Here is a 21,585-nt window from a genome sequence, read left to right as displayed (position 1 = left end):
AAAAACACAAGGTGGATAGCAGCTGAAGAATGAAACCTGAGGCTGTGCTCCCACTCCCACATGCATGCAGGCATGAGCACCTGTACACACATGCAAACACACATACACACACACACATGCATACACACACACACACACACACACGCACATATACACAGACGCACACACACATATACACACACACGCATACACACACACACACACACACACACATACTGCATTCGTGGTGGTGCACTTTGGGTATGGTGGGTGGGTAGATCCTGCAAGTTCATCAACACAATTGATCACAAGAATGCTCTTTATTTCAGTCGAAGCCTCCTGCTCACTTTGAGCCTGCGGTCACTGATCATTAAAAATCACAAGAGCCCTGGGTATGAGCAAGTACTGAGCGTTCATTTTGTCCCCCAACACCCTTAGCCAAGTCATATTGCAGGAGCAGACAGACAGACAGACACTATAATATATTCTAGATGTTGTAAATGACTTCAGTGAGCTAGTTAAGAATACTTGCTGCTCTTCAAAAGACCCTGCATTCAGATCCCAGTTCTAGGGGGAGGTTATTCACAACTGCTTGGTACTCCAGCTCTAGAGGATCAGATGACCCCTTCTGGCCTCTGTGGGCACTACACACAAGTAGCATACTTTCACATGACACACAGACAATAATTAAAGAAAAATAAATAAAAGGCAAAGAATAATCCACCTTCATGATGAAGATGTTTTAAAAATATTTAATGGGATCAATTCTTATAGCAGGTATTATGAGCTTCATGATGTAAGAACTAAGAATGCAAAAAAAAACCAAAAACTAAGAATGCTGTTGTGTAGTTAATAAAAGCTTTTGATCCCGAGCCCTTACGTTCAAATTTTCCAGCTCTCCCTTGATGCTTTAATGTATTCGAAGACCATTTTGTTCTATTATTATGATTATTAAACATTTAGATGTGTTTTATGTGTATAAGTGGTTTGTTTGTATGTATTTGTGTACACTATGCGTGTGAAGTGCCCACAAAAGCCAGAAGAGGTCAGTAGATCCCCCAAACTGGAGTTACAGACAGTTGGGAGCCATCGCGTGGGTGCTGGGAACCACACCTGAGCTTTCTGCAAGAATGGCACGTGCCCTTGGCACTGCTTCACCTTCCCAACGCCTACTATATTATTGTAGGGAAGCTGGTTAAAATACCAGCTGCTGCTGCTCATCGTGTTTCCTTAGCACATATCATGTAGGCACAAAAGCTTAAAGGGTAATAAAAGGAAAAAGACATCATTGAGATCCCCTATTGTTCATGATATTTGCTTTTGGGAGACACTTCAGTATGACATGTTTACTTCATATTCTCATTCAAAATGACTCTATTATATTTATTAATAAGTACTTCTCTAAAAAATGAAACCTTTGTTCACACTTGGGTAGGCTAGGAGAACAATAAGAATTTTTGCAAGGGGCATCTATGGGTAAAACTAATTGGTTTTAATGCCTTTTATTATTACATTCAAAATCCATTCTTGCAGTTTAAAAAAACCCTCAGTGTTTGATTTATGAGTAGAAAAAACCTACTGTGTTTATAACTAATAACATATGTTTGATAGACTGTGTACAAAATTTTCTACATTTATTGTTTAATAGTGGGTGGTATGTCCCTCTTAAACAGCATCAGAGCCAGGCATACTGACTTTAGGCTTAACATCTCAGGACTTCAGAAGTGGAAACAGGAGAATCAGAAGTTCATCTCCTTCCTCTGTTGTAGCAAGTTTGAGACAAGACATTAGACTCTGTCTTCAAGCATACACAAAATACCCCAACAATTTTCAAATGAAATAATTAGATTGGGGCTAGGATATGGCACTATGAGTAAGGCCACTTGCACTGCAAGCATGAGGACCTAAGATTCAATCCCAGAACTCATCAAAAGAGGCAGGCTGGATATTTGCCTATAACCTGAATGCTGTGCTGTGTGCATTGGAGACCAAGAATCATTCAGGCTCAAGGGTCTCCAGCCCAGATCCAGGTTCAGAGATAGTGTCTGTCTTAGAGGAATAAGGTGGAGAAAGACATACAGCAGGACATCTGACATTCTTTTGTGGCCTCCACATGTATGTTCATGGACAAGCTCACCCATTCAAACATATGCACATGTACATATAGCACACACATACCACCCTCACACAGAGAGAAATTAAAAAAAAAATAATGAAGTGAATTAAGATAAAATAAGTATCTCATGGCTCACCATGAAACTCCAGTTCAGCAGTTCTTAACCTGTGGGTCTCAACACCTTTGGGGGTGGCAGAATCCTTTCACAGGGGTCACCTAAGACCATTGGAGAAAACAGATTTTACATTACGATTCATAACAGTAGGAAAATTATTTATGAAGTAGCAATGAAAACATGAGAAACTGTATTAAAAGGTCTCAGCATTAGGGAAATAGAAATCTAGCTAGTTGTCTAAATATTGTTGCCTTGATTCCTGAGTGAGTGCAAAGTCCTTTCCTACATCCGTACCCTGTGGGGTACCACCAGTGAGTGATTCTAAAAGTTTCAGCCCTTCAGGTTGCACATTGAGGCTTTGCTGCATTTTGGAATGGACTTTTGTGTATGGCGACAGGCACAAGTCTAATATCTTACTTCTATATGCAGACATCCAGTTTTCCTGGTACCATTTGCTGTGTTTTCTATGGTGTATGTATCTTTATCAAATAAGGAATGGATACTGTTGCATATTCTCAGGTTGGGGTCTTCTCTCTTGCTTTGTCAACATTCCGTATCTGCTTTTGTGCCCTGCTGTCTCTGTCACTATGGCTCTGCAGTGTACCTTGAGTTCTGGGGAGATGTTGCATCCAGCGTTGCTTTCTTCACCCAGGACTATTCGACTATCTGGGGTCTTGTGTACTTCCATGAATTTTAGGATGACTTCTCTACTTCTGTGAAGGATGCCTTCAGGATTTTGATTGGGATGGAACTGAATACCATTCTGATTAAATCTAATTTTGCCCAAGGTCAGGAAAGAGAGACTGAACTTGTCTACCACATTTGTTGAATAATATGCTAAATAAATTTAGATTCAAGAGTGAACGTTAAAAGTTACAAATAGTGTTGGCTTGTTTTTCTTAATAAAGTATAGCATTTGGCAAGTGAAGAAGAAGGTGCATCATAATAAGACAATAATGTTAGCTGTTTGTTGTACGGGTCAAGCAGTAGATGTCAACGTTGTGCCTTTTCCTAATGACTGTATCTTGAATCTTGAAATGGTTTTTATGTTGCATAACTGGAGCTTATATGTATTATATGTTGATATACACAAGCACATACACACACACACACACACACACACATACACAAACATATACACACTTACATACATATGCCAGAGCTTCTAGACTTTAGAATAGATGACATTTGAGGATGAGTAATTAATCATTGTGGAGCAATTGCTTATTAGAGACTGTACCAGTGACAGCAAGATGGGAGGCTGAGGCAGGCAGGTCCAGCTAACTGGATGTACTTGGTGAGCTTCCAAGCCAATGAGATACCCTATTTCCAAAGGTGGAAGCCATGAAGGGGCTGACTTTGTGGATTGTTCTTTGACCTTGACACTCAGGCCATATATACATATGCACTCACACCCAGTCATGTATCCACACACATGAACACACACTCACACACCAAAGTGCTTAAGAAAATTTTAGGTATTTGTATGACTGTCTGTGCTGTGTATGACATGTGTTTGCAGGTACTTGAGGTGGCAACAAGAGGGCATCAGATTATCTGGAGCTGTCTGACACAGTTGCCAAACTCAGGTTCTCTCTAAGATCAGCCAGTGCCCCTAAACTCCGAGTCACCTTGCAGTCACCAAAACACTTTCTGACTTGGAGTTTTGTTTAATCATAATTTTCCTGTAAGCTATTATAATACATAAATGATGACCCTATGCTTTGGAATGCATTATAGATACAGAATAGAAACTTAGGAGGTACAAAGATAATGTGGATCTGGGGATATGAATCAGTGGGTAAAGTGTTCAAGCATAAAGACCTGAGTCAGAACTCTGGTCATTGTTAACCATTCTTTAATTTAAATGAAAATTAGTCCTAGAGGCATGGAGAGTTAGCTTGCAAAGACTTTTTCTACTCACTACGTGCAATTCCTGCCTGTACGGATTGCACATGTATGATAGGAAATGGCTTCCACTTTAAGGTGTACTCTTGAAAGAAAGGATTCATTAACAATAATGAGGGGAAGGAATCCGAGTGAGGGGGACTCCTGGAGCTGTGTGGCCCCCAGATTCCTGGGACTGTCTACTACTCCCACATCCAGGTGGTGGCTTTTTGTTTGTTTTGTTGTGGCTGTTTTGTTTTGGTTTTGTTTGTTTGGGTTTTTTGGGGGAAGGTGTGGTTGGTTAGTTTGTTTGTTTTTCAGAAATCACTATGAAACATTTTGTACAGTTAAAGGGAACTAGCCCTGTGATAGGCTTTTGGATTTCAAACTAGACTTACGGAAGTCATTCTGTCCTTCCACTTTGGTTGTAAATTGATCAAAGTAGCTGAAGCTTAATGGTTGTCCCTAAAGATAGGAAATGGTTCTTGATGCTTTTTATTCTTTCCCAACAACAGTCCTTTAAAACCTTGTAATTTTTTTCTGTTGCTGTCATAAAACGCCAGCACCAAAAGCAATTTACATAGGGGAATATGTTTATTTGGACATGCTGTGATAAAACAGATAAAACACCATCTCTCTCATACACACACACACACACACACACACATGCTTTTATATACATACACATGTCGGTTATTCACTATTGCTGTCAGTCATTCACTTTTGCTGTCGGTCATTCACTATTGCTGTCAGTCATTCACTATTGCTGTCAGTCATTCACTATTGCTGTCGGTCATTCACTATTGCTGTCAGTCATTCACAATTGCTCTCAGTCATTGCCATGAGCTGCCTGACTTTTAAGCCGCTCATGCTCTCTGTGCTAAAAATAGTTCGATATATATAAACTCAAGGGAATATTTCTTCTAAGAATATGATGGTGACAGAAAGACAAAATCAGATTGAGGACAAAATAAAAATTGACCTTCAGTTATATTTTTAAAAGTTGTGTTAAATGGTTCCTATTTAAAACCCAGTTGCATAAATCAGTCTATGAAATAGAATATATAGGGTGAGCCTTGAGTGTTTTGGCATGAACACTTGGAAGAGATGGGCTGGGGGAGGTCACTGGCCTTCTCCCTTTCCTTCACTTAGCTGAAGGAAATATTCTTACTTTATGTTTTCCTGCTGCCCTTCTCACCTTTGACTTTAGCAGTCCTGTGATTTGAAACATGGGGCTTATACAGATGGCATAGAAAGGGCTCTAAAATGCTAAGCTGCTCACATGGTTGCTTTGGGGCCAATCAGTGCCTTTAATTCTTTAGGAACCTGCCCTGTCTCAGCTCTGCGAGATACAGGCTTGGCCTGTTTGAATTTGTTGCAGTGTATTGTGGTGATTCACGGGCAAAGGCCCATGCCCTGTAACAGTGGCAAAGCAGGGCAAATGAAGGACATTGTTTAGCCTCCTGTTTATTGCTGGAGAGATGGCTCAGCACTTAAGAGCACTTGCTATTCTTCCAGGGGACCCAAGTTTGTTTCCCCACACCCAAGTTTAGTATGTGCTTTCAGTGCAAGGGCCTGCCCATGTTTTAAGAGTCCCATGATTTTGTCAGGAAATGAATGAACTTTCAAAGATTTCAAATTTCTTTCGAAAACTAGCAGAAGGTCAGTCAACAACAGATATTTTAAATACTGAAGCTCTTAGCAGCAGAAGCAGCAGCAGCTGCTGCAGCAGCTGCAGCAATGGAGACAGAGCCCAGCACAGCCTCTTGCAGCCCAAGGAGTTCCCCTTTGGGTACCTCCACTCAGATAAAGCCAGACCCTTGACTATGCTGCAGAAAAGAATTTCAGCAGGGGCCTGAGTAATTTAGTGCAGTAAATTAGCAGTAAATTAGTGAGCTTGTTAAAGAGAGCTAGCTTTAAAGAGTAACCACCATTTAAAAACTACATAAAGTTTTAAAAGTAAGCAAAAACATGCGAGTTGGTTTCCTTAATACTTTCTTTCATTTTTTAAAAAACATTCCCTTTATAAGTGAAATTATAAAATGATTTTATGAAGTGTACTGTTTATGTTCTGGGATAAGAGATGAGAGTGCTGACATGGTTCAACTCAAGGCTACAAAGATCCAGGCCCTAGGTAAGCCTGGCCTGTGTTTAACATCCTTGTTTGCATGGCCTGTGCTTAATATCCTTGTTCGCAATGCCCTTCAGAAAACAGGAGCTCTCTCTGCAGGCAATCTTTACCAGTTGTGTGGACTTTCTGAGTCCCTGCCAGCATCAGCAGGAATCTATTCCTTCCAGTGTCCTTTAGTTTAATCTGTCCTCCTATCCTGAGTCACTTGAGGTGACTTCTGCATACTTTACCCAAATGACTGCTGTCATTCTTACTTCTGGGCTGTGTGACCATCTCCTCCCTCTGATGGCAGGAAGAGGGGCTCTGTCTCATAGCGGCAGTGGCTCCAATGGGCTCGATTGCCCAGCAGCCATGAGACCATTGCTTGCTTTATCTGGAGATATTAAAGGCATGCTCTACAGGATTTTCCTTTGCAACTTAAACACAGAACAAACCCAGACATCCAGAGATGCTGAAATAAAAAGCACGTCTCCTCTTGTGCTGCCATGTGCCCAGGGAAGGCTTGTCAGACAGCACATTCTTATATTTCAAGGGGACAACATCACCCTTAATGTGTTGGCAAAGGCTGTCACAGAGCACTCTGAAGTCCATGGCTGAAGTGCATTGGTGGAAGAGATTTGACAGCGTATGTTGAGGGTGCTGGTTTGCCTTAACAATTGTAAACTTTTCCTTCTTTCCTCTTTCACATTTCCCCTTTGTACTGCACAATACAAAAGAGATTCTGTTGACATTGATAAGCACTATTGCTGACAAACACCATTCTCTGTTCCAATAACCAATGCTTCAGCCCCCTAAGGTATCTGTCCCTGATAAAGCAACGTCAAAACTTCATTTCTCCCGTAGGTTCCTGTCAATCACTTCCAGTTAATTCACTAATTGTGAGTAGCTTCCATTCCCTTGAGATTAAACAACTTAATGTTCTTGATAACTTGTGGGGATTCTCTGTTCATTGGACATTTTTACTGACAATAAGTAAGTATTCTTATAAACTTTCTCCCAAGAATCTCTATAGCATCATTCATTTATCTAGAGTAACTAATCTGTTTGGGGAATCTTTCCCTCCTATTATTTTTTCAGTCTGTGCTTGGTCTTGCTATTTACAATTCCAGATTACGACAACTCCCTCCACACTCTTCTGTGTGATTGGCAGATTTCGGGTTCATAGGCAGACACAGTGCACCGCAGCTGCCATCAAATGACTCCCCATACGCGGCTTTCTGTGAAGGAAGTCTCCGAGAGATCAGACAATCTTCTCTAAATTAATTCCAAGTGCAAGCATCCTGTCCCTCTGTTCTTATCCAGTGAGAATTTTGATGGCTCTGTCACAGGCTTGCCCACCTCCCTCACTGACTGTTTCCCAAACAGTCCACCTTTCATATAACACCCCAGGGAGAGGGCAGCCTCCTGGGCATGGGGGAGGATGGTGCTCTCTCTCTCTCTCTCTCTCTCTCTCTCTCTCTCTCTCTCTCTCTCTCTCTCTCTCTCACACACACACACACACACACACACACCATGGGCTTGATTGTGACTTTTCATATCTATTCCTTTATGAAAGTAGTCAGACTGATTAAAGTGAGCTATTTCGAGAACTGTGGCAGGTGAGCCCTGGGCTGATGGACTGGTGACAAGCTTGCTACGAGGGCTTCCTCTCTTTGAAACTCAGGAAGAGAAGGGACTCTTCTGCCCACACAGGGTTAAAATGCAGAGAGAGAGGGAGAGAGACAGAGAAAGAGAGAGAGAGAGAGAGAGAGAGAGAGAGAGAGAGAGAGAGAGAGAGAGAGAGAGAGAGAGGAAGAGAGGGAGAGAGGCCCACATTTTGATTAGAGTTAGAGAAATGCATCAGAGTATCTGCTTGAGCTTTGAGAGTCTTCTGGAGTTTATCCCCAGAGGACTTAAAAGGATTAGTTCTTAGAGGATTCACAGTGAAGGTATTTTTTTTTTAAGGAAAAAAAAAATAAATTGCTTTTAGTAAGGAAACTCAAAGAGCAGGAAGAAAAGTAGTGTGTGTGAATTCTAATGTGTGTACCTGTTTATAATTATGAACTGAAGCTTATATAGCTTGTCATTTGCATAAGAATCCTGTGTAAAAGAGAGAGAGGGAGAGAGAGAGAGAGAGAGAAGAATACTGGGAAATGACACTGAATGTTGAACTCTGGATTGCACAGGTGCATACACATGTGCACACCCACACTGATAAGTACCACAGCCACCATCAATACTGTCCCCACTGGCATCCCACATATACCAAGGATCCACAAGCAAAACCTGTACAATTTTAATTTATGGATATATACATATGTGTGTGTGTGTGTGTGTGTGTGTGTGTGTATTAGCTTTAAAATGTTCAGTATAGTTTCTTATATCGAAAGGTTAAATTAAGAGAAAAAATAAGAAAAGATCAAGCAGGATGTAAGGATGTTCAAGTAGTAAGTCTGGGTCTTGGATAATTCATGTTAGGCTTTGATTCACCCTAATGCCATCAAGAAGCTCACATGGGTCCCGTTACCCCCCGGGCACAATCATAGATTATATTGGGGTAAGCAAGAAGTGCTTATTTAAGTCACAAATAAATGGCATAGGCCATGGGCCTGGAAGATGTCTCATCAGGTAAAAGTACCTGCTACCATGCCTGACAACAGGAGTTCATTCCCCGGGTCTCATGTGGTAGAAAAGAGAACCAACTCCCACGTGATATCCCTTGGCCTCTATACACATGCTAAAACATGTGTGTGCTTGAACATGTGTGCAAATATGTGCATACATGTACATACACAAACACAAAAACATACTACACACCACACAAAAAATTAAATATAAAAAGTAAACAAACTATAAGTTTTATTCAATATCAAGAAAAATTAGAGAATTTCTATTTATTGTTCCCAATGTTCAATCAAAGAAATACATCAGAACAGTGGGAGAAAGCGTGCATATGATTTATTTGAAAACACTCTTAAAGGTAAAAGTCAGGTGTGTTAGACACATTGCACATCCATCATATCAGAGCAAAGGGAATTGCTGGTGCCACACATTCACACGTGAACAGAAAGACACAGACAGGCACCAGATTATCCAAATCTGAATTTATACACTGTTTACCTTAAAAAGCAAGCTCACCAAAGGTTGTATTTGCTTTTGATAAAGAATGTTTTCTTCCTCATGGAACGTGTTTTCAGATGGACATTGTATGTGCTTTTAGGGTGCTGTGATCACACCCACCATGGACCACCCCATGTCAATGCAGCCAACTAACATCGTGGGTCCCCTGACGCAGCAGATGAACCATCTTTCCCTGGGGACGGCAGGAACGGTGAGTGGATGAGTTTAGTTGATTTCCTGGGCCTTGAGAAGACACCATGTCCTGTTTTCCAATACTCGGCTGGCGTCACACAGCTGTTGGGTTCCAGCCTGAACAAGTTTGCATGCAAGTTCAGTCCCAGAGTACACTCATTCACGTGGGCAAGGATGAGGGTCTTGTGGCATTGACTTGAGACCCTTCTCACTATGTGGTACAGTGCACCGAGTGCACCCTCAGAGCTCTTTCTGGAAAGGGACCCTTCTGCCTACACATGTAGACCTGTACCTCATGACCATATACACAGGCTGCTTTCCTTTCCTCAGCTGTTTACCAGATGACCCACCGTCCTTCCCAGGCCCTTCCCACATGAAAGAGCAGTTCCACCTGTAGCCAGTGTAAAGGCCTTTTTATTCACTCTCAGTGTCTGAAGTAATAGGGAGTCACTGAGAAGTTGGCCTGGTTGAGTATTCATTTCTCCTGTGGATGGATTGGCGTAGTGACTATTCAAGAGAAGGAGCAGAATCTGACGTCTTTGATCTTTTCTTACAGTTATGATGCTTCTGACTAGTCTTACTCTAAAAAAGTGTATTATTCTTATTCGCTTCTCTGTTGCTGTAATAAAACATGGATGAAAAGCAACATGGAGAGGAAAGGGGTTATTTGGTTTACAGGTTACAGTGGATCATCAAGGGAAGCGGGGGCAGGGGCTTAGGGCAGGAACCTGGAGGCAGGAATTGAAACAGAGACCACAGAGGAACAATGCTTACTGACTTGCTTGGGTAACTTTCTTGTATCGCCTGGGCCCATGTGACTAGGGAATAGCACTCCGCACAGTGAGCAGGGTCCTTCTGCATTGATTAGCAATTTAAAAAAAATGTCCTGAAGACATACTTACAGGCCAATCTGATGGAGGTAAAACATGTTTACAAGCCAGTCTGATGGAGGTAAGATGTACTGATGGGCCAGTCTGATGGAGGTAATCCCTCAATTGCAGTTTCTTCTTCCCATTTCCCATTGGTGTCAAGTTGATAACCAAGATGAGCTGTCACATGAACTGAAAAAAAAAATGCCAGTAGTACACTTGATCTCCATCTATGACATACTTGAACTCACTGGCAAGGCTTTGAATTTTTTTTTTAGAGGTCCCTCTGATATTTTCATCTACTACAACCTAGAACACTAAACCTATGCTCACCATCATTAGCGAATGCAACCCCCATGGGCTGACTGTGTATCAGCAGTCGCACTTTAGTGTTTAGTGTACACCCTAGTGCAGGTGATCTTGTCTTCTGTAAAGACATGGGGGAAAAGGCATGATTTCCTTTAAATGACACAGGTTTAACAGTGTAGAAAGACCCCAGGAGAATGAGTCAAGAAACTTTGGTCTAAACCTGAATTGTGCCATGGAGGACATAGTATCTAAGGATCTCAGCCTCACCTTCTGGAGAGTGAGGTCACTCATTTTGACATGTGAATACCTTCTACTTCTGACTTTGTGTTTTTAAGCCTACATGTCTCTTTGATACTGTCTCTATGAGTCTCATGGAGGCACTGTATACTACTGATATGCCTTATGTATACTGTGAATGGAGGACCTACAAAAATGGATCCCTTTACTCAAAAGATGTAGAGGAAAATAATACACTTCCAAGAAAGACCTTTAGTTTATCGTAAGCCATATACCTGTTCCCCTGTAATATGCCATTGGTGATAAGTTACCTGCCCAAGAGTCGAAGCTGGGTCATAGAATTGCATTCTCAGCTAGATTTTCAAAGTCAGCTCTGAGATCACATTAAACTTTGCACCATGATTCAGATCATCTTCATTGGGGAGAGAGTTTCAGACAAATATTTGTACAACTTTTAGTCAAATGTAGGGATGATCTGTGGTCTCTTCGTGTATTCCTACTAAAACAGATTCCAGAGACAGGATCAGAAGGCCCAGTGCCTCTCAGATCTCCAGAGTAGAGTTCATTCTGTCAGGTTCTCTCTCAATTGAAGATGAGATGAGTAAAGATGACTTTACTGTGCTAAACGACAATCTTAAGTGTGACCTTTACTTGTAAAAAAAAAAAAGGAAGAAACCCTTTATATGTTTTACCCATTTGACCAAAAAGCAAAGCCAGCTTCATTGCTAACACTACAATTTGCCAACTAGTAAAGACACAATATGTGCCTGACTCAAAAAACAAACAAACAAACAAACAAAAAAACCGACAACAACAAAAAGCAAAAATACCAACCCCCAAACCAAAAATCCTTAAGATGATAATAGAATAGGCTTCATATTATTATAGTTCCTAATTAAGTAAATAATTTTCAATTGTAACAGAATCAGATGAGGCCATCACTTTTACCCAGCTGGCAACTGCCAAAAATAATCATTTAACGATTTACTGTGGACCATGGCCTCTCTCAGCAGGTAAAAGACTTTAGCACATGGACCTTATTTTTAATGCCAAATTTCCTGTTACTTTCTTCTTGTTTTCATTGTGTGCTTTCACTATTGCAAGTAAACCGTGTTTAGTTACCGTATGAGCATCAGATGACATTCATTGTTGGCAATGTGACATTAACATTAGAAGTTGGTGACTTGAAAAGATTTTTGACAGAAGAGAGAAGACACTATTTTGTGGATTCACTCAATTGTAACTGAATACTCTTGGTGTCCCGAATACAGTCATTTCTTTTGTTAAACCATCTCGCTCACACTGCATGCCATCAGATATTTGCTTTTATGTGACTTCTTTTAATTTGCATTTGCTGTGGATTACCCAGTGAGGTTGATTTATCTAATTTGCTTTTCCCACCTAAGTGGACCCATCTCACAACTCCCTTACTGGCACTTGAGAGATTCCAGTGGACTTGGGAATGGCATCAGGGTCTAAAGCCCTACTTGGCTTTGTGTCTGTGCATGCATAGGCCACATTCCTTGGCTTCCTAGAGATTTGCTTCTTTTCTTATAAACTGAGAACAGTAATACTGTGTACATCCTTGGGATGTTGTTGAATGGCCGGATAAACAGCAGTTGTAACATATTACATAAGTAGGCACTTATCAAGTGAGCCACCCTTAACCTCTGATGCAGCTTACCTGGTGCAAGTTCAGGTCACCGTAATAGATGCACCACCCTATTAAACCAACAATCCAGCTCCTTTGCTTGTTCTATCAAGGGGTATCACTTAATTCTTTAACATGCCCACTGTGTTAACTGCTAACGTAATATCCCAGGGTTCCAAAGCTAACCTTCTAGTCATGTCAGTGAATGAATTTGCTCAAGTTAAACAAATTACCTTGAACATGTGGTATCAAGTACTCTCTGTATTGGCCACATGATGCAAATAGACATAGCATTGAAATTATAATTTAGAGGGATTTCCATGTCAATGTGATACCTTTTCCTGGGTGTTGGACACCTAATGGGTGGAGACAGCACCTTCAACAGCCAGGAATATAAGAACTTTATGTAGAGAACAGAACCATGACCCATTTGCCATCAACTTGCCCCTGCCCCCGGCACATAGACCCAGGGTAATCTCAGTGTCCAATTCGTTTTTAATATAAACCGTCTGTATTTTAAAGTGAAATATTCATGCATTTAGCTATTTGGCCCTGTTTGTCCAGTAAAGTCCCATAGTGTGCCTGATCCTCCGCACCTTCTCTCTGGCCATTCCTCTATTTTGCAAGCTCAAATACTACCTCACATTCAATCCATACATGCTTTCCTTCAGTCATTCTGTTCATGTGCATGCTTTCCTATCCCACCTAGCACACTGAAGAATCTTAAGTCAGAGTCTTCAATGCTAATTTCAGAACATCAAACCCATCTATCTGGTCTCCATGGAGATTCGTCTTCAACACCTCAAAATCACTACAACTCACATTCATGTCCTGGATGTCCTTGAGTGTCTCCTTCCAGCCCTACCCTTCTTCTCCTCTGTCTTCCTGTCCTGTTTTATTTTAAGTCAAAACTGTGATGATCCACTGAATAGCCAAACTCTACACTTGGGACTCAACCCATACACGGTCCTTCTTCCTCTCCTCTACACACCATTACTGTAAGTCCCAGGAATTAAATCCTGGACATTTGTCAGATTTACCCTGTCTTCCCCCTTCCTTAGCTTCATCTGGCTTGTTGTATCAGTCTCCTAACTGTATCTCCAGCTTCCAGTCTCATCAGTCTACAGTTCATCTTCCACCCTGTCATCTGAACTCTGTGTTAACCATTTCTTGTTGGCATGATAAAACTTCATTACCAAGGGCAACTTACAGAAGGGAGAGTCTGTTTGACTTAAAGTTCCAAAGAAGGAGCCCATCTATAATGGCAAGGAAGGTGAGGCAGCCAGTGGTAGGGGCCAGTGTGCTCATATTTCCATCACACACACAAGAAGTTCAGAGAAGAGAACAAGAGGTATATGGAAGCTACAAATGCTCAAGGCCTGCTCTGAATGACCTGCTTTCTCCATCAATGTCCTGTGTCCTGAAAGCTCTGTAACTCCCTCAAACAGCGTCACCAACTGGGGACCAAGTGTTCAAATCCCTGAGACTGTAGGGGCACTTCTTATTCAAGCCTCCATCATTGTAGACTGGTGTCTCTCTCCGATGAGACTGTCTTCAGAGACTTTCAGACATCTGAGCTATTGGAAATTTTATAAAAAACAGTCTGGGAGCAGATGGGTCCTGGGGCATAGTGCAGTGAGATTTGGGGGATCATTCAGGGTAGGCACTGGTCAGGCTGCAGAGCATAGGAGCTATAATAGTAGTATCCTATTCCAAACGAGATAGGGCCACTAAGCAACTTACTTTTCTTTTTAAGATTGTGACAAAAGGAATTATATGGAACCAAAGCACCCTTACTTTTTGATCTTCAAAAAGGCAGGAATATTTCATCTCGTGTCACCTCAGATTTTAAAATCATGTTGTTTAAAGAATTTCCATCTGGAATTTTCTTCTTCAAAGTGTATTGGTCAATTCTCTACCCAGTTCTAAGCTGGGCCGAATCTACAGGCTTTAAGCTATATAGATCGGATGCAAACAGGACACCTATTTTATGTCACGGTTCTAACCTTGAAGGATTTTTTTTTCCACCTCTCCCACTTTTGTTTATTCTTTCTCACAGAATTCCTTCGATGAAAGCAAAGCCCCATTATCCATAATTTCTTATCGAGTTATTGGGAGCTTTAGCAGAAGCCGCCTGGGACTTGAGTGTGTTTTAAGAACCTTGATATTGCATGACAATCTTGTTTTACAATTTTCTTATCTCCTTTTCATTTGTTCAGCTGCTGGTCACCAGTGGCTTACAATGCCACCAGGCTCTGCTGAAAGAAAGCAAAAGACATTGTTCCACAGGCTCCTTATCTCTAGTGCAGGTTGCCTTCCTTCCAAGCCACTTCTGCACTGTGACACCATCCGATTTCCATGGTGTCAGTACTGCCATGCAAAAACAACAAAACAAAAAAAACAAAAACAAAACAAACAAAAAAAACCCAAAACGATCCTGGAATTGTAGTCCTGATGAGCAGAATTTGCTGCCATTCTCCAGGCACACTACATCTCCACTGCTCCAAAAGTCTGATTATTACCAGATGAAAATATGTATTATTCATTTTTTCCAACATTAGCTATAAATATCAGTATTGAGATGGAGAATTATAAAAGTGAGTAGAAGATCTTACATGGAATTATGACTCAGTAAATAGCATCTTAGGCGATAAATAGCTTCATAAATCCTAATGGCTACAATTCCTTAAGTGAAAGCCGAAGGAAAAAAAATAGCAGCCAATTACAAACTGATACAAGACAGAAAATGTAGATGCAAAGATTATGTTTTTAAAAAGTTCTTTAATCTTATTGTAATGTAACAGTTCTTTACAGGGAAATTTTCTCACGTAAAGAATGAATGAAGAGTTAGGGGCAAGTCTGTTAGGGGTGGAGAGTTACTTAAATATAAAACCTTTACTTCTAGGAATATGGATCTTAAGTTCAAGTAAATTAATATCATTGCAGCACTGTCCTAATAGAGACACTGTTGAGGTACATGAATGAGTTGGGAATAAAATGGGGCATAGAAAATGGGATAACATAATTAAAAACTATCATTGCTATAATTTTACAAATATGCATATAAACGTGCACATATATCAGATAAGATAAATAACCCACACATTATCTATAAACATGGAGGAAAATTAGTTTTGATGGTGCCTTCAGGTTGTACAGCATCAGTTAAAAGCAGTGTCCAGCCAATCACTTCAGCACATGACCCCTGGTTATAAACTTTCAATTCTGAGAAGCTGGTGGGTGGAAGGAGTGTAAGATAAATGAGAAGGACTTTATGCCTCAAGATACTCTTTGTGGTGTTCTAGACAGTGTTTAGTAGAGAACAGTTAGCCAACTACTATTCATTCATCCACAGACCCAAGAGTAGCGCAGCACAAAAGCATAGCAATCTCATACAGGTAGGGAAAGCAATGTTGATATGACAAGCCAAAAGACGGGGCTGTGAACTTGCTCCTGTGGAACACAGTGCAAATGCGAGGGGTTACTTACAACACAATTCTGTCAAGGAATTCAAAGTCAGTGGAGTCTGGAGAGGCGGCTCAGTGGTTAAGAGTACTTGTTGCTCTTCAGAGGGCCTGAGTTTGGGTCTTAGCACAAGGGGGCTTACATCTGCCTGTTTTCCTCAGCTCTAGGGGATCTGGCGCCCCCTTCTGGCATCCATGGGTACTGCACACACATGCAAATACACATATACATATAGATTAAAAGTAAAATCAATCTAACAAAAATACTACAAAACAAGCGTGTTTATTTTATTTTGAAAATGAGATTGAAGTATTTTCTATTTTTATCACTTTGTATTCCTCAATTACTAAACAGTAGTCAATATTTACTATATTAATATACATGTTTCTATATTTAATTATAGGTATGAATATATTACAACACAGTATAAGAAATAACTCATTTTTTTCTCAGTTTTGAATAGTAATTTGAAGTTTTCTGAAAAGGTATCTAGGAACTAAGAACATTGTTACCAACATCATTGCAATTGCTATTAAGTTGACTCTACTTCAGAGTAGGGGCTGACAGTCAAGAGTGCTGGCCTATTTCACAAGACCAGGCCACTCAGAGCTATGGCGTATACGCATCTGAATTCTGAGCAATGCTTGCTTGCTCTTATTGCCGTAAGAGCTTTACAATGTTCACAGCCCTCTTCAGACATGCTATTCCCTCAAAAGAGTGATTGGCATTAAAGTAGGAGGTAGATCTGTGAATGATCTCAAAAGTTATTAGGTATATAGAAATGTACAAATGGGGGTGTCTAAGCTTTTAAAAGATAATACTGGTCACATGAATGAAATAAGAGTTCACATATTGCCATTGATGCCTTCATCTTTTCAGAAAGCTGGGAGTGAGCTCAGTGTTTTCAGTTCTTAGAAGGCCAGTTGCAACCACAGGATCTACACCACTTTTCTGGCTAAGGGCTAGTTAGGAATGGGAAGAGAGGTAGGAAGGTTCCAGAAAGGGGGCCAGAGAGAGCTATAGGGTGTGGGTGGACATGTCAGAAGTTACATGTACATGTATTGGAATGCAATAAACCCATAATATATAATTGTTCTATACTAATAAAAAGATCATGACTGAGGAGCAGGAGTTAAAGCCTTATTGTCATTTTAAAGCAGCTGATATATTCTCCTGCCGACATGTACATTTCCCCAGGTTTGCAATGACTACTTGTAGTTCAACTTCTCTCTAAATTTTGTTATCTCTAATATTATGACACTTTGAAAATAACTATCCATCCTCTATTTCATAAGATCTAGTCTTGGCTAGTCTTGGTAGCTATGCACAAGGTTCCTGCAGAGAGCGTTCTGTGCTCTGCCCCTGGTCAGGATGATTTAAAAAAAAAAAAAAAAAATGGAACTTGGGCTTTATAGCACATATGATATAAGAACTTACAGAATTTTTATTAATCTCCTTTAAAGTTACTTCTTTTATTCTCCATTGCTACCACACTTAGGTGCCCTCCAGATGGGCTGTCTCATAAAACTATTAAAACATCTGGGGAGGGCAAGAGCCTCCCATTGATTCCCAAAAGGAGCAATCAAACAGACCAAGAGGAAGATGGTGATTGTGATGTTCTGAAACCAACTGGTCCCCGTAGCACATACAACCTGCTGATACTGGAGACTAAGAATCAACTGTCCTCTAGAGTCACAGTGCTTGGAGTCCTTGCAGAAAGGGGGTGGGGGCAGATGACTGTGGGACACATGTTGGGCCCTTCCAACCTGTAAAGCTAAGACTCTGTTTTTATTTTCCTTTGGACTTCATTGCAATCTTTCTCATGCTCTTTTTCATTCCAAGATTCAATCCCAAGACAGAATTATGGTACTTCACCAGCTGTTATGTCAGGTAGGAAAATCTAATTCCTTTCAGACTTAATTGGAGGGGAGAGATGGAGCTTGCCTGGTTTTCTCCAAAACTCTCCAAAGCAGTGATTCTCAACAGGGGTGGGCATGAGAAGTTTACATTTCATTTTGGCAAAGGGAGGGGTGTGTAGTTATGAGTCTATTTCCTAGGGCAATCTGGCTTCATATCTAGAAAGTGAATACACTGTCTTTAAAATAAAAGTAAGATCTCCAAGATGCTTTGTCTATGAAAGATATGCAGGAGATTTAGTCAATGTTCTGTGTATCAGTGAGTCTCACAGTTTGACAAGGTCATCAGAATTTCTGACGAGTGGGAGAAAGATTTGACATTTGTCAAAAAAAAATAAAAGAGCACATATTAATAATAAAAAGAAAGATTGAGAAGCACTGCTTTGGAGACCAGAATTCCTCAGAAGTCAGAGTTTTCCCTTGTGTTTGCTTGGCTCCTAGGGCAGGACCTGATGTGTGTATTCAAAAAAAAAAATTGTTGAATGAATCAAAACTTCATTTCTTTTCTAAGACGTTGTATTTGGGATATCAAAAGTGACATTTCTGATATTCCGTTTTCACAGCAAGGTAGCAGAAGTTCCTTTGAGGATACATAAGAGTCTTCAGCATTCAATTAGCAGTATTTAATTTGATTTGTAAATGTTAATGGTGCACTTTGGAGCTGAGCATATGTGTGTAAAGAAGTTGGTGCTTTTTTAAAAAAAAAAAACTTTTGAAATGCATAGTGACTTTGCTTGCATCTTAACTTTCACTTTTGCTTTGTTGAAAGAGGAAAATGGACACAACTGTAAGAAAAACAATTGATTTTTGTTAATTTATTTTAACTAATTGAAGAATAGTAGCAAGCATGGAGAACTTGGAACTTTGAGTCTTTGGCATGTTTGCTGGTTAAAGATATTCAGATGGAACCAAGAAGGTCTTTGCAAAGAGTACATGAAACCCGGTTCAGGAAATGTCCAAAGGAACCCAGGGGGCAGTTGAGGCTGGCAGCCAGAAGATGGCTTCCAGTGAAGAGTGTCCCACTCAAGGCCCCTCTAGTGATTGATACAGCATCTAAGAGTAGTGTTTCCTCCTGTCCATGCATCTCTTTAGTTATCCTCATGGCTGTACTCATCTCAGAGCTATATGATTTTCCTGACTGAAGAGCAAAGAGTTGGCTTCCAACTAGACATCGCTTTGGTACTCTGGATCTCCATGGATTACCATTCATTAAAATGTCATGTGCCTACCATTTTAATGTGTCTTTTGCATTTAAAACATGTGACTCTATAGAGGAGACTTGGTTTGTCGTGTATAGCTTTTACTTTCTTTAAACTTTGGCCTCTTTGTTTGACAAAAGGCTTATACTCCTCATAATTAACCAATATTAATAATAACAAATAACCCCCTCAACCAAATATCCTCTTATTTTTAAGAACACAATGAATTTTGGCCTTGGTGGTACACACCCTTAATCCAGGAATTCAAGAGGCAGAGATAGGCACCTCTCAGTAAACTCGAGGCCAGCCCAGTCTACACGGTGACTTCTAGCCAGCTGTATGGTGAGACTCTATGTATGTGTGTGTGTGTGTGTGTGTGTGTGTGTGTGTGTATGATAATAAATATAGCAAGACATTTACATACCCACACACACAAACACATCACATCACATCACAATGAAAATTGCAAGCTGATTGTTGGAAGTGTTTATGCTCACGGGTTCCCCTCTATACTAATCAATATTGGCAAGAGACAATGCTTTACCTTGGGAGTTCCTGTATGATTCCACTGAAACTGTCAAGCAGACAAATGACTTGTTAAACATAATACCTTAAAAGAAACTTAAGCATGTAAGTGTGTGTTTGTAGATTAAGAAATAAAACCAAAGAGGAAAATTAAAATCCAAGATATGGGGCTTGTGAGTTGTCTCAGTCATTAGAGTGCTTACAGCGGGCCCTGAGTTCAGTCTTGCAGCACGCACATTAAAAAAGCCAGACACACAGTAATGCCATGACTGGGGAGGCAGAGACCAGTATGTCTAGCCAAATAGATGAACTCCAGGCTAATGTAATATCCTACCTCAATAAAAAAAAATGTGGATGGATCCCAAAGAATGACATCCAAAGTTGACCTCTCCTTATCCCCAAGTTCACATGCATTCGTGCATATCTGTACCGGTATACATGTGCGTACATCTAAACATGGAGCCCCCAAACACACACACATGAAAAAACAATATGATCTGTGGTTAATAAAAGATATATTAAGTTGCCACTCGTGGAGTACAAAGGAAGAGGCCAATGGGGCACGCATAGAGAAGTGTTCTTGGGTGATTTTACACTTTGTTTATCCTTATGAGATTTGGATGGTGGTTGGACATATTGTGCAGTTGTTCTCTCCCTAGGCTTATGCCTAAGTAGAAATAGATATACTTTCAATAAATGGTTGTTAACTGGCTAGTAGATAATCTGATTGGCTTTTGTACAACTGAGTATCTTTTGTCCAACTATTGATCATATTAGGAAAGCAAATTGAGTCTGATTAAGGTAATAACTCTTTTTCAAATATCCCAATGTATCAGTATCAAGTGATTAAGTTAATTGGCTTTGTCCAATGTATGAGCCAACTAAATTGCTTTACTACTCTGCCATTCAAGATATTAACTTAATTATCCATGGAGATATAATCTAATCTATTCTCATTCAATTAATATTTCAAATATTATCAGTCTAGTTCTGGGTGCTAGGTACTATGCTAAGTATTGAAGATGTAAACGTGAATAGAAAGCCTGTCCTTATTAAAAAAAATCAACATCATAGTTCAATTTTATCTTGCTGTTTCTTATGATTATTATTTGTGATAATATAAATGTTATAGAGAAACAAGAATGTAGAAAAAAGTTTTGAGATACGAATGAATAAAGTGCATTTGGAGAAGGATCAGTAAAGCTGAGTAGGGGTTTGCCTGGTAGACTATAGTGGGAGGTCTGTTAGGCATATAGCACAGGATATGTCAGCTCTTAGCATGGGGAATTGAATGGCAAGTGATCATTTGAGATTTGAGGGCAAAATACAGCTCAAAGGTTATTCTCATTTTGAGTAAGAATTCTTTGTTCAGTCATGTTATCTGTTCTGTTGTTGGTTTTGTTTTGTTTTTTTTAATCTACCTCTCAGTTGGTAACGTACTTTGTGTTAGCTTGTGTTTAGCACTGGAGATAAAACTCTTTAGAAACAAAAGACATCAGTTAGGAACATCTTACTACAGGAATGTAAATCCTTCACTATTAATTGTTCACTTGATTAGTAAAATGTCCAAGTTCGGAAGCTACATGTATTGGGTTTTGGTTGTGGACACTTGGGAAAGCTGCTGATTTCCTGTAGTTCATCACTTGTCTGGGGAAATCCTGATCACATGAGGTGGTTTTGAGAATTGCTTAAGTTACGCTCTACACTCTGCTTAAACGGATCCTGGTATAAAGTAAGTATTCAAATGGTTTTCACTACATCCACACTAATCATTATTGGCACAGGAAGGAACAATGGACATGAACTAACAGATCAGAGAAAGAGACTCCAGGAAAAGAATTCTCTAAATGTAGATACACAGACACATGGCAATTAGCTAAGTTAAAAAAAAAAAA

At 40.1% G+C, this 21,585-nt stretch overlaps 1 protein-coding gene across 14 annotated transcripts in view; it reads left to right on the top strand.

Annotated features, from left to right (window-relative positions):
* Positions 1 to 21,585, top strand: part of Rbms3 (RNA binding motif single stranded interacting protein 3) — a 1,349,634-nt gene that overhangs the window by 1,273,975 nt on the left and 54,074 nt on the right. For 10 of the 14 annotated variants that reach the window (XM_031343072.1, XM_031343069.1, XM_031343067.1 and 7 more), the window contains 2 exons: positions 9,428 to 9,538; positions 17,893 to 17,940. In XM_031343072.1, coding sequence (XP_031198932.1) covers positions 9,428 to 9,538; positions 17,893 to 17,940 — 159 coding nt within the window. The remainder of the gene's footprint in view (positions 1 to 9,427; positions 9,539 to 17,892; positions 17,941 to 21,585) is intronic. The other 4 variants (XM_031343074.1, XM_031343070.1, XM_031343078.1 and 1 more) reach the window with 1 other exon arrangement.

The sequence above is a fragment of the Mastomys coucha genome, unplaced genomic scaffold (genome assembly GCF_008632895.1).
Source record: "Mastomys coucha isolate ucsf_1 unplaced genomic scaffold, UCSF_Mcou_1 pScaffold23, whole genome shotgun sequence".
Taxonomy (NCBI): Eukaryota; Metazoa; Chordata; class Mammalia; order Rodentia; family Muridae; genus Mastomys; species Mastomys coucha.
This window is presented reverse-complemented; position numbering and strand designations above follow the sequence as displayed.